The sequence below is a fragment of the Euprymna scolopes genome, chromosome 1 (genome assembly GCF_053919585.1).
Source record: "Euprymna scolopes isolate OS-2025 chromosome 1, ASM5391958v1, whole genome shotgun sequence".
Classification (NCBI taxonomy): Eukaryota; Metazoa; Mollusca; class Cephalopoda; order Sepiida; family Sepiolidae; genus Euprymna; species Euprymna scolopes.
In genome coordinates this window covers 92,444,723-92,460,982 of record NC_136482.1, presented here as the reverse complement: position 1 = coordinate 92,460,982, position 16,260 = coordinate 92,444,723, and the positions used below count along the sequence as shown (strand labels likewise).

The 16,260-nt window shown below is 35.2% G+C and overlaps 1 protein-coding gene across 2 annotated transcripts in view; it reads left to right on the top strand.

Moving 5' to 3' along the window:
- The window catches only part of LOC145245783 (protein unc-13 homolog D-like), a 513,002-nt gene that overhangs the window by 232,629 nt on the left and 264,113 nt on the right, over positions 1-16,260 (top strand). For both annotated transcript variants that reach the window (XM_080107524.1, XM_080107446.1), the window contains exons 11-12: positions 4,659-4,830; positions 11,018-11,139. In XM_080107524.1, coding sequence (XP_079963650.1) covers positions 4,659-4,830; positions 11,018-11,139 — 294 coding nt within the window. The remainder of the gene's footprint in view (positions 1-4,658; positions 4,831-11,017; positions 11,140-16,260) is intronic.

Here is a 16,260-nt window from a genome sequence, read left to right as displayed (position 1 = left end):
GGACTGCTAGACTTTGGAATTCCCTTCTGGATTCCTGCTTCCCGGACTGTACTGACATGCAGAAGTTCAAGTGTAATGTAAACAAATACTTTGCTGCTCAACTCTCTATATTGTATCCCTGAAAATTATGTCCCAGATAGTAACTTTCTACATCAACGTGGCACTGTGCCTTGTTTGGGGTGAAAATGCAATAAAAAAATGTGTACATGTGTAAATCACACTGTTTCTTAATAATTGTCGTTTTTTTTTTGTCCTTCCGGTTTTCGTGTGTTACTCACAATAAAATAACACACAAAATGGCGGTCTCATGTTCGAGGAAAGATATCAATGTAGTTATTTTTATGTGATGCTGAGAAGTGAATTGAATCATGGCCATACACAATGCTTCAAGCAAAATTTATCACTCTCCTATTTCTCTAGCTATATAAAGTACTAATAATCAATTCTTGCTTGTCTTACCTTATTTGTGGGGAGTAAATTCTGAAGCTGATATATCTAGATATATAAATTTGAACATATATATATATATATATATATATTCAAGTACTTGTGTGGGGTAAATTTTGAAACTAATTGTCTGATCATCACGTTTTTTTTTTTGAAAGCCAATCACGAGCAGTGGGTAATGTTTGTTATATTTAGATTAAGGTAGTTTTATACAGCTGAAAATTCAGATTATTTCTAATTTGATTAAATTTTTAAGATTGTTAAAGAGCATAATATTGGTAATTATTTGCTTCTAAGTCATCAGGGTATAATGAATGCTGAGTCTTGTAATACAGTTACAAGACTCAGCATTCTTATCCCGTCATGGTTAATCACCTGAGGAAGGCCAGAGGATGAGTTGGCCGAAATGTGGTGAAACAATAACAACTATGAAGATGAGGATAACAGTCTGCAAATAAATAAATAAATACATAAATTATACATCTCAAAGGATTCCAATATATATATATATATATATATATATATATATATATATATAATGCACATTTCTTTATTATATAGTGAAGGATTGAAGAAATGCAAACATTATTGGATGCATTTAATCGTTAAGGGTCAGCTTCAAAACGATATCGAAAGTTTTAGGCATACATGATGATTGCAATGTCTTGTCAGACGAGTGCCACTGCCTCAGACACTTAAAGTCCATGAGCCCCAAAATGACTTCCATCGCCACAGGACCATTTTAATAGACAAATGCCTGAGGGAGTATTTATAACAGATGATGTTACAGAGTCTTAGCTTTGTACGACAGCTAACTCTCTCTCTCTCTCTCTCTCTCTCTCTCTCTCTCTCTCTCTCTCTCTCTCTCTCTCTCTCTCTCTCTCTGTTCAAAATGTTGAGATCCAGCAACGAGCAAGAGCAAGATAGCCAGCAACAAGTTAAACTGCAGACCAGCTTAATGCGGGTACTGGTCTCCCGCTTTATGGTTTTTTAAATCAGAGATGTGCTTCTCCTAGAAAGGTTGCTTTCACCATAGCTTACGAGAGCTCTCTCAACTCCAACACACACATACATACATACAAACACACACGGTGTGTTTAGACATACCTACATACATACATACATACATACATACATACATACATGCATATATAGATTTAAACAGACAAGTGAGATTTATATTATAGATGAATGTATTCTATACTTGGAGTGAACATATGGCCAATACAACAGCTTTGATAAAGTTTAAATTGCTAAGACCCAAAAGAAAATTAAATATATCGATTTTGGCATCTTTCAAATAGAGAAGTTAAACGCCTTTAAACATCACTAGAGATTTACTTTAACGAACTTCTGATCCTTTGAGGGAAGGACTGAAAATCTTGTTTAATCATGTCAACAATCGAAAAAATAGACAGAATGTAAAAATTCTTAGATTAGAGTCTTTCTTTCTCCTTTATTGAAAGCAAAAATAAATTTCAGTATGGATTTTCTTTGAGAAAGAAAATAAATCTCTGATTTCAATATATTTCTGTCACATAAACGATGTCGATTATTTTGAAGTTTTTGGTGTACACATACATTTTTATGGAAATAATAGAAAAAAAGATGAGCGGATATTCTCGTGTTGATTGGTTTTGAAAGTGAATCTGTAACCTATTTGAAGGTTCTTGATAAATTGCAGAAAATGATTAGTCTCATTCTTTTTTCTTCATTGCAACCTCTCTCTCACAGACGTCATGTTGCTAGTCTCAGTCTTTTCTACAAATACTATTATCACATGTGTTCCTCAGAATTATCTGATCTATTCCTTGCTTTCTTTGTTCCAGCTCGTTTGATACATTAGTGAAGAGGCCCCCATCAATTCGCTGTTTTAATACCTCATTGTAATACAGCTTCCTATACCAGTAGCTTCTTTCCAAAGATTGCAAGGCTGTGGAACTTTCTTTCTGCTCACTGTTTTTCTTCTACCTACAGCCTTGGTCTTTTCAAGATTAATGCCAATAGACATCTCCCATCTTTGCAATAATCAGCTTTCGTTCTTGTTAGCTCCTTACATCAAGTGACTTCATGTCTTGTCTTGGGCGATTTTCATTAAACAATATGATATGCCATAGGAAAAATGAAACCAAGATCAAATGTACCAAAGCCTGGATTAGTAAGTTTGGAAATCTGGTTCTCCATTTAAAATTTTCCTTATTTTCTTTACAGTTGAATTTAATGTAAATTTCATTTGTTTCCCACTTTTTCACAAAATTTCCCGATTCTAAACAATTTGTAATCTTATTTTATTATGTGTTAAGAAATTTGCTTTTCATCTTTGCCTCTATCACCTTATTATTTCTACATTAACATTTTCTATTCTCTCATGTCTAGTGTAGCAGTGATCTCAGCTACATCTGGTTTGCTACAGTTTTAACGTAGTCTAGCTCCGCCATTAAATGACGAAACACGTTCCGAGTCAGCATTTTAAGCCATGACGTGGGCGTAACGTCATGGAATTGAATGCATATATAGGCATAAAGATCAGAAGAGAAAGCAAAGAGAAGAAAAACGAAAAGACCCATGGTGTATTGAGAGGCAGTTGTGTCTGGTGCCGTGTATTGAGAGACAGCTTGTCTGGTGCCGTATATTGAGAGTCAACTGTTTAGTGGTGTGTATTGAGAGTTCTGAACCACTCTCTCACTGACGAGATCTTCCTAGTCTTAGTCTTTTCTATAAACACTATTATGGTGTTCTTCAGAATTATCAGATCCATTCCCTACTTCCTTTGCTCCGGCTCGTTTGACTCATTGATCTAGTGGTCTTCATGAATTTACTGTTTTGATACCTCATTGTAATACAACTTCCTGTTCCAATAGCTTCTTTCCAATAAATGCAGGCTTATGGAACTTTCTTCCTGCCGACTGTTTTCCTCCTGACTATAGCTTTGGGTTTTTCAAGACTAATATCAATAAGCATCTCTTGTCTTTGTAGCAACCATCTTTCATTCTTGTTAGCTCCTTAAATAAAGTGGTTTCATGCTTTGTTAGGAACGATATTCATTAAAAAAAAAAAGAAGAAAGAAACAAATTTTTTTTTCTTACAAAATCGACAATCACCGTTTTTAGTAAAAAAAAAAAAAGTCAATATAAACGCTTTTTTCTATCTTTTTTTTTTTTTTAATCTTAGAAGGAAAACCGAGTGTTTTGTAGTGGGACGGGAGATGAATTTTATATCCTCGGTTGAGTCATACCAAAGGGCCAAAAAAAAGGTTACTTAATGTCCACTTGCTAACATAAAGCCCTCAGTATTACAAGATGATGATTAAAGGTAAGAGGAGTAATCACATGAAAAGGGAGCCTTCAAGTCGCTCTTTACTATGGTCAATAACTTTACTTTTAGAAAGAAAAAAAAGGAAACATTTGTAAAAACAAACTCGATGTTTATTCATAATTAATTAAATAACAAATATTTAAATTCGAAAGTAAAAATAAATAAATTAAAAAAATAAAACAAAATGATTCATTTGTATTTGGATTATTCGAACTACTATTCTCCTCTTGAGTGTTATTTTCAAAATGTTTCGGTTAATGTAACCTCCAACCTTCTTCAGGTGTATTTTATCAAACTCAGGAATCTTTCTGGCGAACTTGAGAATCTTTGTGGATTCGTGGCATAACAGATAAAGTTCTAGGTAAAATTCAGTTATAAGTGACACCTTTCTAGAAATTGAAGGTTCAATCCTCATTACGGGCAATACTCATAATACAATTGCAAATTACTTAAAACTTCTACCCGGTCATGCTTGATGGAACAAGAGCACATTACACCCGTGGATTAAATAAAGTGTTCTGTATGAAGTTCTGTGCAGATTCCTATGTTCAACTGATATATTCCTGAGTTCGACAATTGATACATGAAGTAGGTCGGAGGTTACATCGACCGAAACGTTGTGAAAATAACACTCAAGATGAGAACAGCAATCTGTATAATCCAAATAATACAAATTATCAATCCTCATCTCAAAAATTCAAAACCATGAAATGATTAATGTATTATTTATTATTGAATATTTTATGAAAAACAAAACAAAAAATATATTCCATGTAAGATTACAATTTCACAATACCATCAGTGAAGAATTTGTCCCCTACTAACCTGACTTTGATGTGAGATTTATATCATAAATAACACATAAGTATTGATTTCTCTGTCTATTCTTCTTTCAGCCAACTGATAGTTCTTTTGGAGATTGCAAATGGGTCACAACCATATAAGGTGACTAATACGGCTCTGCACAAAGCCATCAAAGCTTTACATATGGCATGGAGCACAATGCAACCACCTGCTGGGCAGGTAATGGAAGAAATAGCATCCAGAATGCCACTTACAGACACGGAGGTGCGTGCCGATATAACTTTTAATATCGTTTTCATTTAGAAACATTTTCTTTGACTTTACTTCTATTTTTTTATTTACCTATTAGATTCTAATAACAATTTTTTTTTGTATAAAGAACTATTTGAGACAACGCCATCTTAAGACTTGGAAGGAATTGCATTTTTGCTGTCTGGTTTAGACTAATGAAATAATGAAAAAGAAATGGATGTTATAGAGGAAATTGAGCTATTTTTCTCTGTCTTGATTGTGTGTATTTTGGTTGGACAGCAAACATTTTTATTTCTATTAATATGTCAATTTTCGGCATAGAAGTTTCTACTTTTTTTAACAAATAAAGTTATCTTGTGATATTTTAAAAGTTGAACCCAAATAGCATTTAAGCTGACATATTAACCTTTGATTCTGAGAAGCGAAATTTTAGTTTTCATTGTGATATGATGTTATTAGCACTATAATAATGTACTTCACTACAGTTTATACGGTTTTAGCAGTGCTCTAGAGACATATTTAGCTTGGTTTTTGTTTCCTCTTTAAATGTTAGAAATAATTATGTACAGAAATTCTGACTGATAATGCCGCCACATTTCGATGTCAAGAATTTCAGAAATTCGTGCACGAATGGGGGATTAAAATGCATTATCGGTGTGCATATTATCCCGAGGGTAATGGTATAGCAGAACGGTGTCACCGCACCATCAAAAGAATTGCAGCCAGGACGCAGTGCTCTATTCCAGAAGCTGTGTACTGGTATAATATAACACCCAAGGACAATGCAACACCAGCAACTGCACCAGCCAATGGGATTTACCAATATGAACAGCGTGTGAAAGGAGTTGATGCCATACCATTAGTGGTGAGTGTTGTCAATACACCATATCAGGTGGGAGACCTTGTTTGGATAAAACCCCCAAATGCTGGGTGCACTACGAAATTTTTCCGGGGAAAAATAGACGAAATCATAAGTCCTCAGACCATGTTGATTGGTGGCATACCACGTCACGTAAAAGATATCCGCCCTTGTTATACCTCTTCCGATTCTGAGGACGATGAGGAGGATCACACACCGTTCAGAGATGATCCTGATCACTTACTGCCCCTTCAGGTGAGCATAGAAACACCACCAACAGAACCAGATGAGGGAATGATGGGACATACTGATGACAATAGTGAGGAGAGCGATGGACACAAGGAAGTAATGCCTCATCGAAATACTCGACAGAGACGAATACTGCCCACCCCCCGTGATTGCGAAACCCCGCGAGAAGGGATGATGGAGCATACCGAGGAGATGACGCCTCCGATTCTTCGGAGAAGTACCCGACAAAGACGGATACTGCCCCCCTGCCCTGATTGTGAGACACCGCCTATGGAACCACGAGACGGGATAATGGAACAGACTGGTAGTAATGATGGTGGTAATGAAGAAAACAGCAATGAGGAAGTGCTGCCCCCAATTCTTCGAAGGAGTACCCGCCAATGACGATTGCCCGCATGTCCTGTTTGTGATCATGAGATCAGGGAGGAGTGTGGAGAAATGCGTGACTTACCTGGATAGACCACGTGCGGGTCGGTCACCAAAAATAAATAAAAGAAAGAAAGAAAAGAAACGGTCAAGACTCTTATTTATAGAGTAGTGATCACGTGAGTTAGAAGAATATGCAAATAGAGGTGAACGATTTTGCGATATAAAAAGCCTGTGTTGTTAAGAGGAGGGGCAGACTGTTGGCAGAAGTCAGTGCTGTCAGACGTGCTTTAGAGTTTTGTTATTATATGCTGTGTTCGAACGTTGGGAGAGAGAAAAGAGAAGAGGAGGAACCAAGAAGACATTCTGCAGATACTTGACTTTGTGTTGGTTTTAATTAGCACTATAATAATGTACTTCACTACAGTTTATACGGTTTTAGCAGTGCTCTAGAGACATATTTAGCTTGGTTTTTGTTTCCTCTTTAATTGTTAGAAATAATCATGTACAGTAACTTTTAACACTAACAATATACGTTTTATTTGTTTTTATTATATATGCGTGCGTTAATCAGATCCAAACTGAAATTTTCTGAAACGTCCATTCTTTAAAAAAAAAATGTTTTTATATTTCTTATCTTCTTCTTACATATTTATTTATATTGTAAGATTTTAACAGATTGACTTAAATAGCATTTAAGCTGGCATATCAATCTTTAATTCTAATTAGCCAATTTTCACTTATTATTGTTGTACCCTGTTATATTGGCACTATCATAACTTACTTCACTATTGTTTTTTAAATATAGTTATGTCTGAAAAACTGATAAAATGAAAACTGTTTTCAATTATAAGAACAACAAACAAAAAAGAAGTAAAATCGTCAAGAGAAATAAATATATATATATATATATTTTTATCAGTACTGAATTTAAAAATTGTTCTGTTTATTAATCTGCCAAAAAATTGCAAGGTAAACAGCTGATGATCCCCTTTTTATTTCACATTTTAGAGTTAGATCTGTTATTTATGTTTCACGACTGATACAGATGAAGCCCTTTTGGTATTTTGTGAATTTTTCATTGGTGAAATCGACTTATACAAGTTCTAAGTCTACAACGTGCAGATTTAGTTAGGATCCCAAGGATTCAAATCACATTCACAGAAACATCCCCATTGCTAACAATTATAGAAACATTCCTCTTGGAGATCTTATATTAGTGTTACGGTAGTATTTAATATGAAAGAGGAAAATGCTTCTATATTGTTATTAAGTCTATTTCTGTGGATGCTCTTTCTTATAGATGGTTTATTTATTAATTGTTTTTAATTGCATTGTATTATTCAAGCTGAATACATATATATTGCTTTTATTTTTTCCATGTATGAATATATATTATTATACTAGCAAGACCCGTGGAAATTCCATGGAATGAGAAATATATTTAATCAACAAAATATATTTAGCTAAAGCTGATATTTTTCTGCAAAGTGCAAAAATTAGTTTTTTTTTGGACAGAAAAACCAATAACATGTAACAAATATGATTTTATTAACATTTCTATGAAAATAGTATTTTAATTGTATTTTAAATATAGAACTTCTCCAAACGAGATATAAGTACGAATAAATACTCAGAAAGTAATATTGTGCTACATAATTCAATACAAATAATAAAATCATATTGTAAGAGACAATCTTTAATTTACTGCTTCTGTCCAGCACCTTTTGGCAGAAAATGTTCATTTTTTTCCCTGTTTCTTTTAAATGTTCTCTTTTTTTACGTAATGTTTCACTGACTTCTTTCTTCAGTGAAGAACTTGACATTTTAAATGTAGGTTACTTGGACATGGATCAAACTTTTTAATTTGATTTGAGCCCAAAACAATAAATGTTAAGGGTCAAAATTAAGGGTCAAATTTAAAAAAAATTACCAAACTACTCAGCCAATTTTTGGTCTGAACATTGAAAATATTACATAAAGAGTATTCAGACATAGGGCAAGCTTTTTAATCGTTTTTTCGCCGAAAATTTGGCTGCCAAGGGGTCAAAGTTCAAAAGATTTGACCTTTACGGTCTCTAGCAAACTGTTCAGCCAATTTTGGGTCCAATCATTTGAAATTTTACATAAAGGGTATTCAGACATGCGGCAAGCCTTTTAATCAGTTTTTGGGCGAAAATTTGGCTGCCAAGAGGTCAAAGTTTAAAGAGTTGACCTTTGCAGACTCTACCAAACTCCTCCACCAATTTTGTGACTAAACACTTGAAATTTTAGATGTAGATTCACATGAGTCAAACATTTTAATATATTTATACATATACACATAAAGTTATGAACAGTGCATAGGGCCCGAAGAAAGCCGGGTTGAACTGCTAGTATATATATATATATATATATATATATATATATATATATATATATATATATATATATATATATATATATATAATCTCAACATCAACAGCACTGCCTGCAGTATGCTTCACAAAAATATTTATACATTTTTAATTATTACAAAATGATTACATTTATTCCAAGGTTTTTGCCTGCCCTAAAAATTACATGTAAACATAGGATAGTAACCGTTTTCCTTCCTCTAAAATATCTACTAACATGTCATCCATAAACACCAGGTCATTCGTTTACACAGGTAACAAATTGTTACCGCACTATTATATTCCGTGATTCTAAGATTTCTATTCTGTAACTATATCTGCTTGATAATTATACGCTTTGAATAACCGCATTCAGTTTAAACGAACACCTTCAACGTCCGCAGTATCTCAGCTCACAGGAAAACATATTTAGAACATTTAACTTTTTAATTTACATTTTTAAATTGTTAACAGATTGTTACCGCACTGGTGTATTTCGTGATTCTAGGATTTCTATTCTGTAATTATACCTGCTTGATAATTATACGCTTTGAATAACCGCATTCAGTTTAAACGAACACCTTCAACGTCCGCAGTATCTCAGCTCACAGGAAAACATATTTAGAACATTTAACTTTTTAATTTACATTTTTAAATTGTTAACAGATTGTTACCGCACTGGTGTATTTCGTGATTCTAGGATTTCTATTCTGTAATTATACCTGCTTGATAATTATACGCTTTGAATAACCGCATTCAGTTTAAACGAACACCTTCAACGTCCGCAGTATCTCAGCTCACAGGCAAACATATTTAGCGTATTTAACTTTTTAATTTACATTTTTAAATTGTTAACAGATTGTTACCGCGCTGGTATATTCCGTGATTCTAGGATTTCTATTCTGTAATTATACCTGCTTTATAATTATACGCTTTGAATAACTGCATTCAGTTTAAACGAACACCTTCAACGCTCACAGTATTTCAGCTCACAGGCAAACATATTTAGAACATGTAACATTTTAATTTACATTTTTTTTAAAGTTTTTTTTACGATATATTTTCTTAACACGATCGTTCTAATAAAATTAAATATTACGACTACGCAAAAACTGTTGCATTCTTTGACAGAGAATAAAATATTAGATCTTCAAATATGTTTCATGATTCTGGGATTTTTATTTTGTAATTCTGACGTTAGCATTATATGTTTTATTTACATGCACACAACGGGGACAATAAAGTTTTCTCTTATTATTATTTGTGTGTGTGGGGGAGGGTGGCATTAATTTCCTTGATGTTATTTTTGATTACTATTTTTTCTCTATGAAAAAACTCTAGCTCACCTAAATAGGATCATTGAATTGAAACGAATTTATAATTGCCTTAGTCTACAAGGATTTCTTTTTCACGAATAGCAATAAGCAAAACATGGCGGCAAATAAACAAATACTTCAAATCGCTCGATTTTTGCCCCAAATTAGCAACTGCTAAACAACAACAATGAAATACGAGGCAGCAATGCCCAATCGTTGCAGTTCTATAATGGTAGCTTGTTTCAGACTAGACAGACTATGGATGGATGCCTGCACGTAAAATATTTTGTGGCAAAAGTTGTGCAATCTCCAACCGCGCATGTCCTGAGTCTGCGTTGTTAAATACCAGTGTCAAATGGAGGTGCAGGATGACTGAAAACAATGCCGAGATAAGCAGAGAGCAGATACAGAATTCCCAAATGGTCACCCATCTGGTATTAGCCAGGCTTAACATTGCTTAGCATCGGTGATCTGACGAGAACTGGTGTGTCAACGTGAATATGCCGTAATAATCCATAATAGAGAAAGGTGGTTGATTCCAAATCTCTTGTACATCACGTGACCTTATCATTATTTCTAAAATTGTGATTTGAGTTTAGGAAACCGGAAGTTGACAGGTATGAACCATTCTATTGTTGGGATTGGTTTACACATTTTTTTTTCTTTCGAGAATCAGCTATAGGAAGTTATAGGAAGAACCATATGAAGGCTGCTAACATCACTAATGAAAGTTTTACTATGACCACACCAAGGTCGTCAATTCTCGTCGGTATCCATTTCATTACAGCTACCTTCCTTATAAGAAGTGTGTTTCCCCAACGAAAATGTTTAACTATGATTTTTCTTTCTGCGTGAGGCTTAGAACACTTTTTTTTAACAACATTAGTGTATGTTCAACCATCCAACTTTTTTTCTATTATTTATTATGTATATTGAAAAAAAAAATCATCATCATCTCCTCCTCCTCCTCCTCCTCCTCCTCCTCCTCCTCCTCCTCCTCTTGTATTCAAATTGAAAATTTCTTTTTATTTTAGATTTCAATGTTCCGATCAGCAGCCACAGATTATATCCGATCAATGATGCCTAAAATTAAAACGGGACCGGAGTTTTATCCGTTAGAAATAAACAAGTTTATGAAAATTGAATCTAATATGGGGTAAGTGGATTTCCTTGCTACGATGTTTAAAATTCTAATTATCTTCATTCAGCTTTCGACATTTTGTTTGTCGCGTCCAAAATTATATTAGTTTTACATTTTTAGAAATATCCCTCACACATACACTTGTGCGAAAGAAGTAGCTGTACTATTTGAAGACAAATTGGATATCCCAAGAAACCACACATAACCGAATGAATAAAAACATTGTTGAAAAAAAATTACAGTGAATTCTATCTTTATTTTTACTACTGAGTCACCACTTATCAAGGCCAAAATCCACTAGAGAATAAACGTTTGCAAGATTGTCAGTTAGATGATGAACAATATTATGAGAGGATTGGAAACAATGGGTGAAGTGGCCAGAGTTTGATTACTTGTAATGTAAAAACAAGTTCTTATTAAACCGTCCATGTAAATAACCTGATTATACCAAATTTCCACCACAAATGATTACCACATTACTGACCCAATAATTACAACACACACACACATTAACCCTTATCCTCGAGTGGCCTCCGGGCCTTGATATGAGATAACGCCTTTGTAACAAAAAAACCCCCAAAAAACAAAATAAAATACAAATAGAAGACACTATTCACACAAGTGACGGCACATCTGTTTAGCCTGTTAGGTGTGACAATCGAGGAAAGAAAAAGAAGTAAAGAAGTTGTGTTTGTAGCTTGATTCTTTTTATGTGTGGCATTGATTTGCATATGAGGGGATTAGCTGCTTTAAGAAAGACAAGCTGGAGTAGATAGATCGTTGACTGTTTGACAGCTGAAGAAATACATCAAAGTTAAAATTCGTTGTTGGTGTGAATTGCGGCGTTAGTGAAGATGAGTTCTGTTAGTTTTCCTTTCAGGACTACAGAAATTTGTTAGTGCAAATTATGGTGTGTAAGTGAACAGGACATCAGTCAGTTTTTCTTTCAGGATTACACTTAGGAGGACTGCTGGACAAGTATTTGTTTACGTTAGTCTTGAAGACAACCATATTATAGTCTACAGGGAAGCAGTTCTGTGTTTATGTTCCCCAAATTAGTGTTGGGACGATTACTCGGAACCAGAATCAAGAATTGGAAAAATCAGAAATTTTAGGTGTATCGGAATTGGAAATATTTGTGCATATTTTCTGATGACAAAAACGGTTCTTTTGTCTTTTTTATTTGATTTTGTTTAAAACAAAATCTTCCACTGCTATTATTAATTAAAAGTAAATATTTATTGATTTTAAAACACCAGTAAAACTAACATCTATATATACCTTCCATAGTATTCATTTTTACGTTTAAGAAAATATCTGCGCATTTAATGTGTGTTTTTATAGTAATCTGGAAAAAAATAACAATGCTATAGTTAAATACATAGATATTTATCAAGAATCGGAATCGGGAATTTAGTATGGAATTGGTAATTGTATCAGGATCAGGAAAATATTATCCCATCACTACCACAGATGGAAAGTTCTTGAAAAGAAACTTTGTCCATAGAAATCCTGTTTGGTTTTAGGTACACAGAAAAAAAGGAAAGTTCTTTGTAGCGCTGGTAGAGAGACAAGTTCTTGCTGTGAATGTTTTACAAGGAGCAACCATAGATTGAAGCTCTGTGGAGCATCTTCTATGGAAATAATGATAGAGTAGAGAAAGATTAACAACGTCTGTTCTGTGAGAGAGGAGGTGTAATGAAGAGAAGAGATAATCTCCCATCATTAGATTTATGAGTTCAATCTTTGGTTGAAGGAACTTAGAAAGAGTCGATTCTAACCAATATTTTGAGTTCAATCCTTAGTGAAGGAATTGAAAAATAAATTAATTGATGCAAGATATCTAAAAAAAACAAACTAAAAAAAACAAAACAAAACAAAAAAAAAACATTGGTTGAAAATGAGAACAGCTTACTCAAGTAGATTAAAGAATAAAGTTTTCAGTTTGAAATTTCAAGAAATTACAAACGATGGCAAAAGGCACATGGAGAAGGCTGAAGAGTACAATGATCGAAACGTTTATGAATATCATGACATCTAGATTAGGATAATAGTCTGAAACATATAAATAATAGTTTGACTTGTTGGTCTAGTGGTTGCGATCAATTTGCAGTTTTCATACCTCAGTGTAATGCAGCTTCCTATTCTAGGTGCTTCTTTAAAACAAAAACAAAAAAAAACAAAAAAACTGTAGATTGTTGAACTCTTTTCCCGCTGACTGTTTTCATTGTATTTTCAAGACTAAAGCCAATAGGCATTTCCTATTTTGCAATAATTCTCTTTCATTCTTGTTAGCTCCTTACATCAAGTGGCTTCATGCCTTGTCTGCAGCGATTTCCATTAAAAAAAATGGACGAATTGTACCAGCACATAATTTATAGAATAATAAAATAAAGGCATGGAAGTCATGAAAAACAGGCATTTTTTGCATTTGTGAGTCATTGAAGATAATTCAGAGGGAGGTTGATGTAGGACTCAATTGGATCACCTAAATTTCACTCCCCACACCAAACCTGTTCAACAAAATCAGTGTTGCACAGTTTCAGAAAAACCAAATAGAAGAACATTCTTGAAGTTGAAAAATCGTTCTTTATTGAAACGTTGACGTTGCTTTCTCTTCTGGTAGTGGCAGAGAACATTCTTTTTTTTTAAATTCCATTTTCACCTCAAACAAGGCACATTGCCAATTTGATGTAAGGGGCTACTATTGGGGACATAAAATTGCAAGGATTCCATGTAGGGAGTTGAGCAGCAAAATGTCTGTTCATATTACACTTGAACTTCTGCATGTCAGTACAGTTGGGAAAACAGGACGTGGAAGGGTGTTCCAGAGTTTAGCAGTTCTGGGGAAGAAACTATTAGAATGGAAGGCCTTCTTACATCTAAGGATCTGTATTGTGTAAGGGTGGGATTTTGCTGATTGTCAGGTTTGTTGGGGGTATTTACTTTGAGGGGGTACAAGGACTTGTAGTTCATTGGAGCATTCACCATTAAAATACTTGTAAAACAGGCAGAGGGATGCAACATTTTGTCGATGGGACACAGGTTGAAGCTTGGATGACAGTTCACGACCTATCAGATTGGCGACTCTCTTTTGAACCCTGTCCAGGAGTGAGAGACTAGTAGCAGATGCACCAACCCAAATATGACAACAATACTCCATACATGGCGAAGGTTGGTCTTGTAGAGGTACAGATGTAAGTAACTTTCTAGCACCGTAGAGATAGCCCATCTTCTTTGCAGCGGCCCTGGCAATGCTCTCACTGTATCTGTTCCAACTCATTTTCTCTGTGAACGTTAAGCCGAGGAGTTAAAAAGAAATAGTTATCAGTGGTTGAGAAGGTTTCCATTATTGAAAGAAACAAGCTTAGTCTTGAAAGCCTTGAATGTGACCATCCGTTTTTGTCACCCATTCCACTACAGATTGGAGGTCTTCCTCTAGTGTTTCTGCCATTTCCTTAGATATGTGTTCATTTGTTTTTCCCTCATGCCTGTTATAGAGCGCGATGTCATCATGAACATCTGTGAGTCTTAATCCCTTAGTTTATTATTGATCTTTAGTAATTTTTTAACCGTCTTGTTTTCTTCAAGAACACCAACCTCTGTTCCTCTCTCACTGAGTCACTTCTCACTACACAGGTTGAGGTAAAATTTTAGTGTATTCTTGATAATCTTATGACTCTGTTTTCCTCTGAACATGTCAATGCTTGCCAGTGAATACAAATTACCAGAATAATACTAGCAAACATCCATCCATCCATAGCCTTGAACCCCTGGAGGGGCATAGGCTATCTACAATTTTGTAGATGCTTTTGTAGCAAGGAGTTCTTTTTTCGGGGTGAGTGTGCTGGCCCCGTGCCCAACCTTCCCAGAAAGTACATACAGCACCTAGCTTTCCCAAATAGTCACCCATCTGGTACTGGCTAAGCTCAATGTTGCTTAACTTCGGTGATCTGGCGATAACAGGTGTGTCAACATAATTGTGCCATACACTAGCAAACATACCCATCTACTATTTAACAGTAGGTCAAAAGGGCATTTTCCCCAATGTCCAATCCAGGCATTGCAATCTTTTGCATAAAGTGTACTCCATAAACTACTTAACATCTTATGATACCGATGAGTAATTAGATAAATAGAAAAACAGGTGATTAAATTGGTTCACATCTTATCTGTCTCCTGGTCTGGACGAGTGTTGAGACACCAAGGATGACCTGACAACCAATTTTTTTCCAAATCCCACCCTGCACTGATTTTGGGTGTTGTATTCCCATTTCTTTATCTGTCCTCCCTTTCCTCTCTTTGCTTTCTTGCAGGATTGTCTTTGCAACATGGCCATGTTCTTTTTCATTATGGTAAACAGATGTTCAGATATGTAAGAATAACCTGGCTTTTCTGTCTCGTGTTCAGGGATTTTCTTTGTGACTTTTTTATTTTTTTTAATTTTTTTATTACATTTTCACCCCAAACAAGGCACATTGCCACTTTGGTGTAGGGGGCTACTATCAGGGGAAACATCTACTGGGGTACTATGTAGGGATTAGGGCAGCGAGATGTTGGTTCACGTTGCACTTGAACTTATGCATGTCAGTACAGTTGGGGAAGCAGTGTCCTGGAATGGAATTCCAAAGTCTAGCAGTTCTGGGGAAGAAACTACTGGAGTAGAAAGATCTTTTACATCTAGGGATCTCTACATTGTGGGGGTGGGATTTTGCAGCCTGTCGGGTCTGTCGAGGGTGTTCATGTCGTGGGGGCACAAGTGCTTGCAGTTCTTCAGAGCATTCACCATTATAATACTTGTAGAACAGGCAGAGGGATGCAACGTTTCGACGATGGGACAGAGGCTGAAGTTTAGATGCCAGTTTAGGGCCTATCAGATTTGCGACTCTCTTTTGAACCCTGTCAAGGAGCGAGAGACTAGTAGTCGATGCACCGGCCCAAATATGACAGCAATACTCCATACATGGGCGAATAGTGGCCTTATAGAGGTACAGGATACTTTCGGGTGTTAAAAGTTTTCTAGCACGGTAGAGAGAGCCCACCTTCCTTGCAGCGGCCCTGGCAATGCCCTCGATGTAATTGTTCCAACTCATGTTTCCTGTGAACGTTAGGCCAAGGAGCTTGAGAGACGTACTC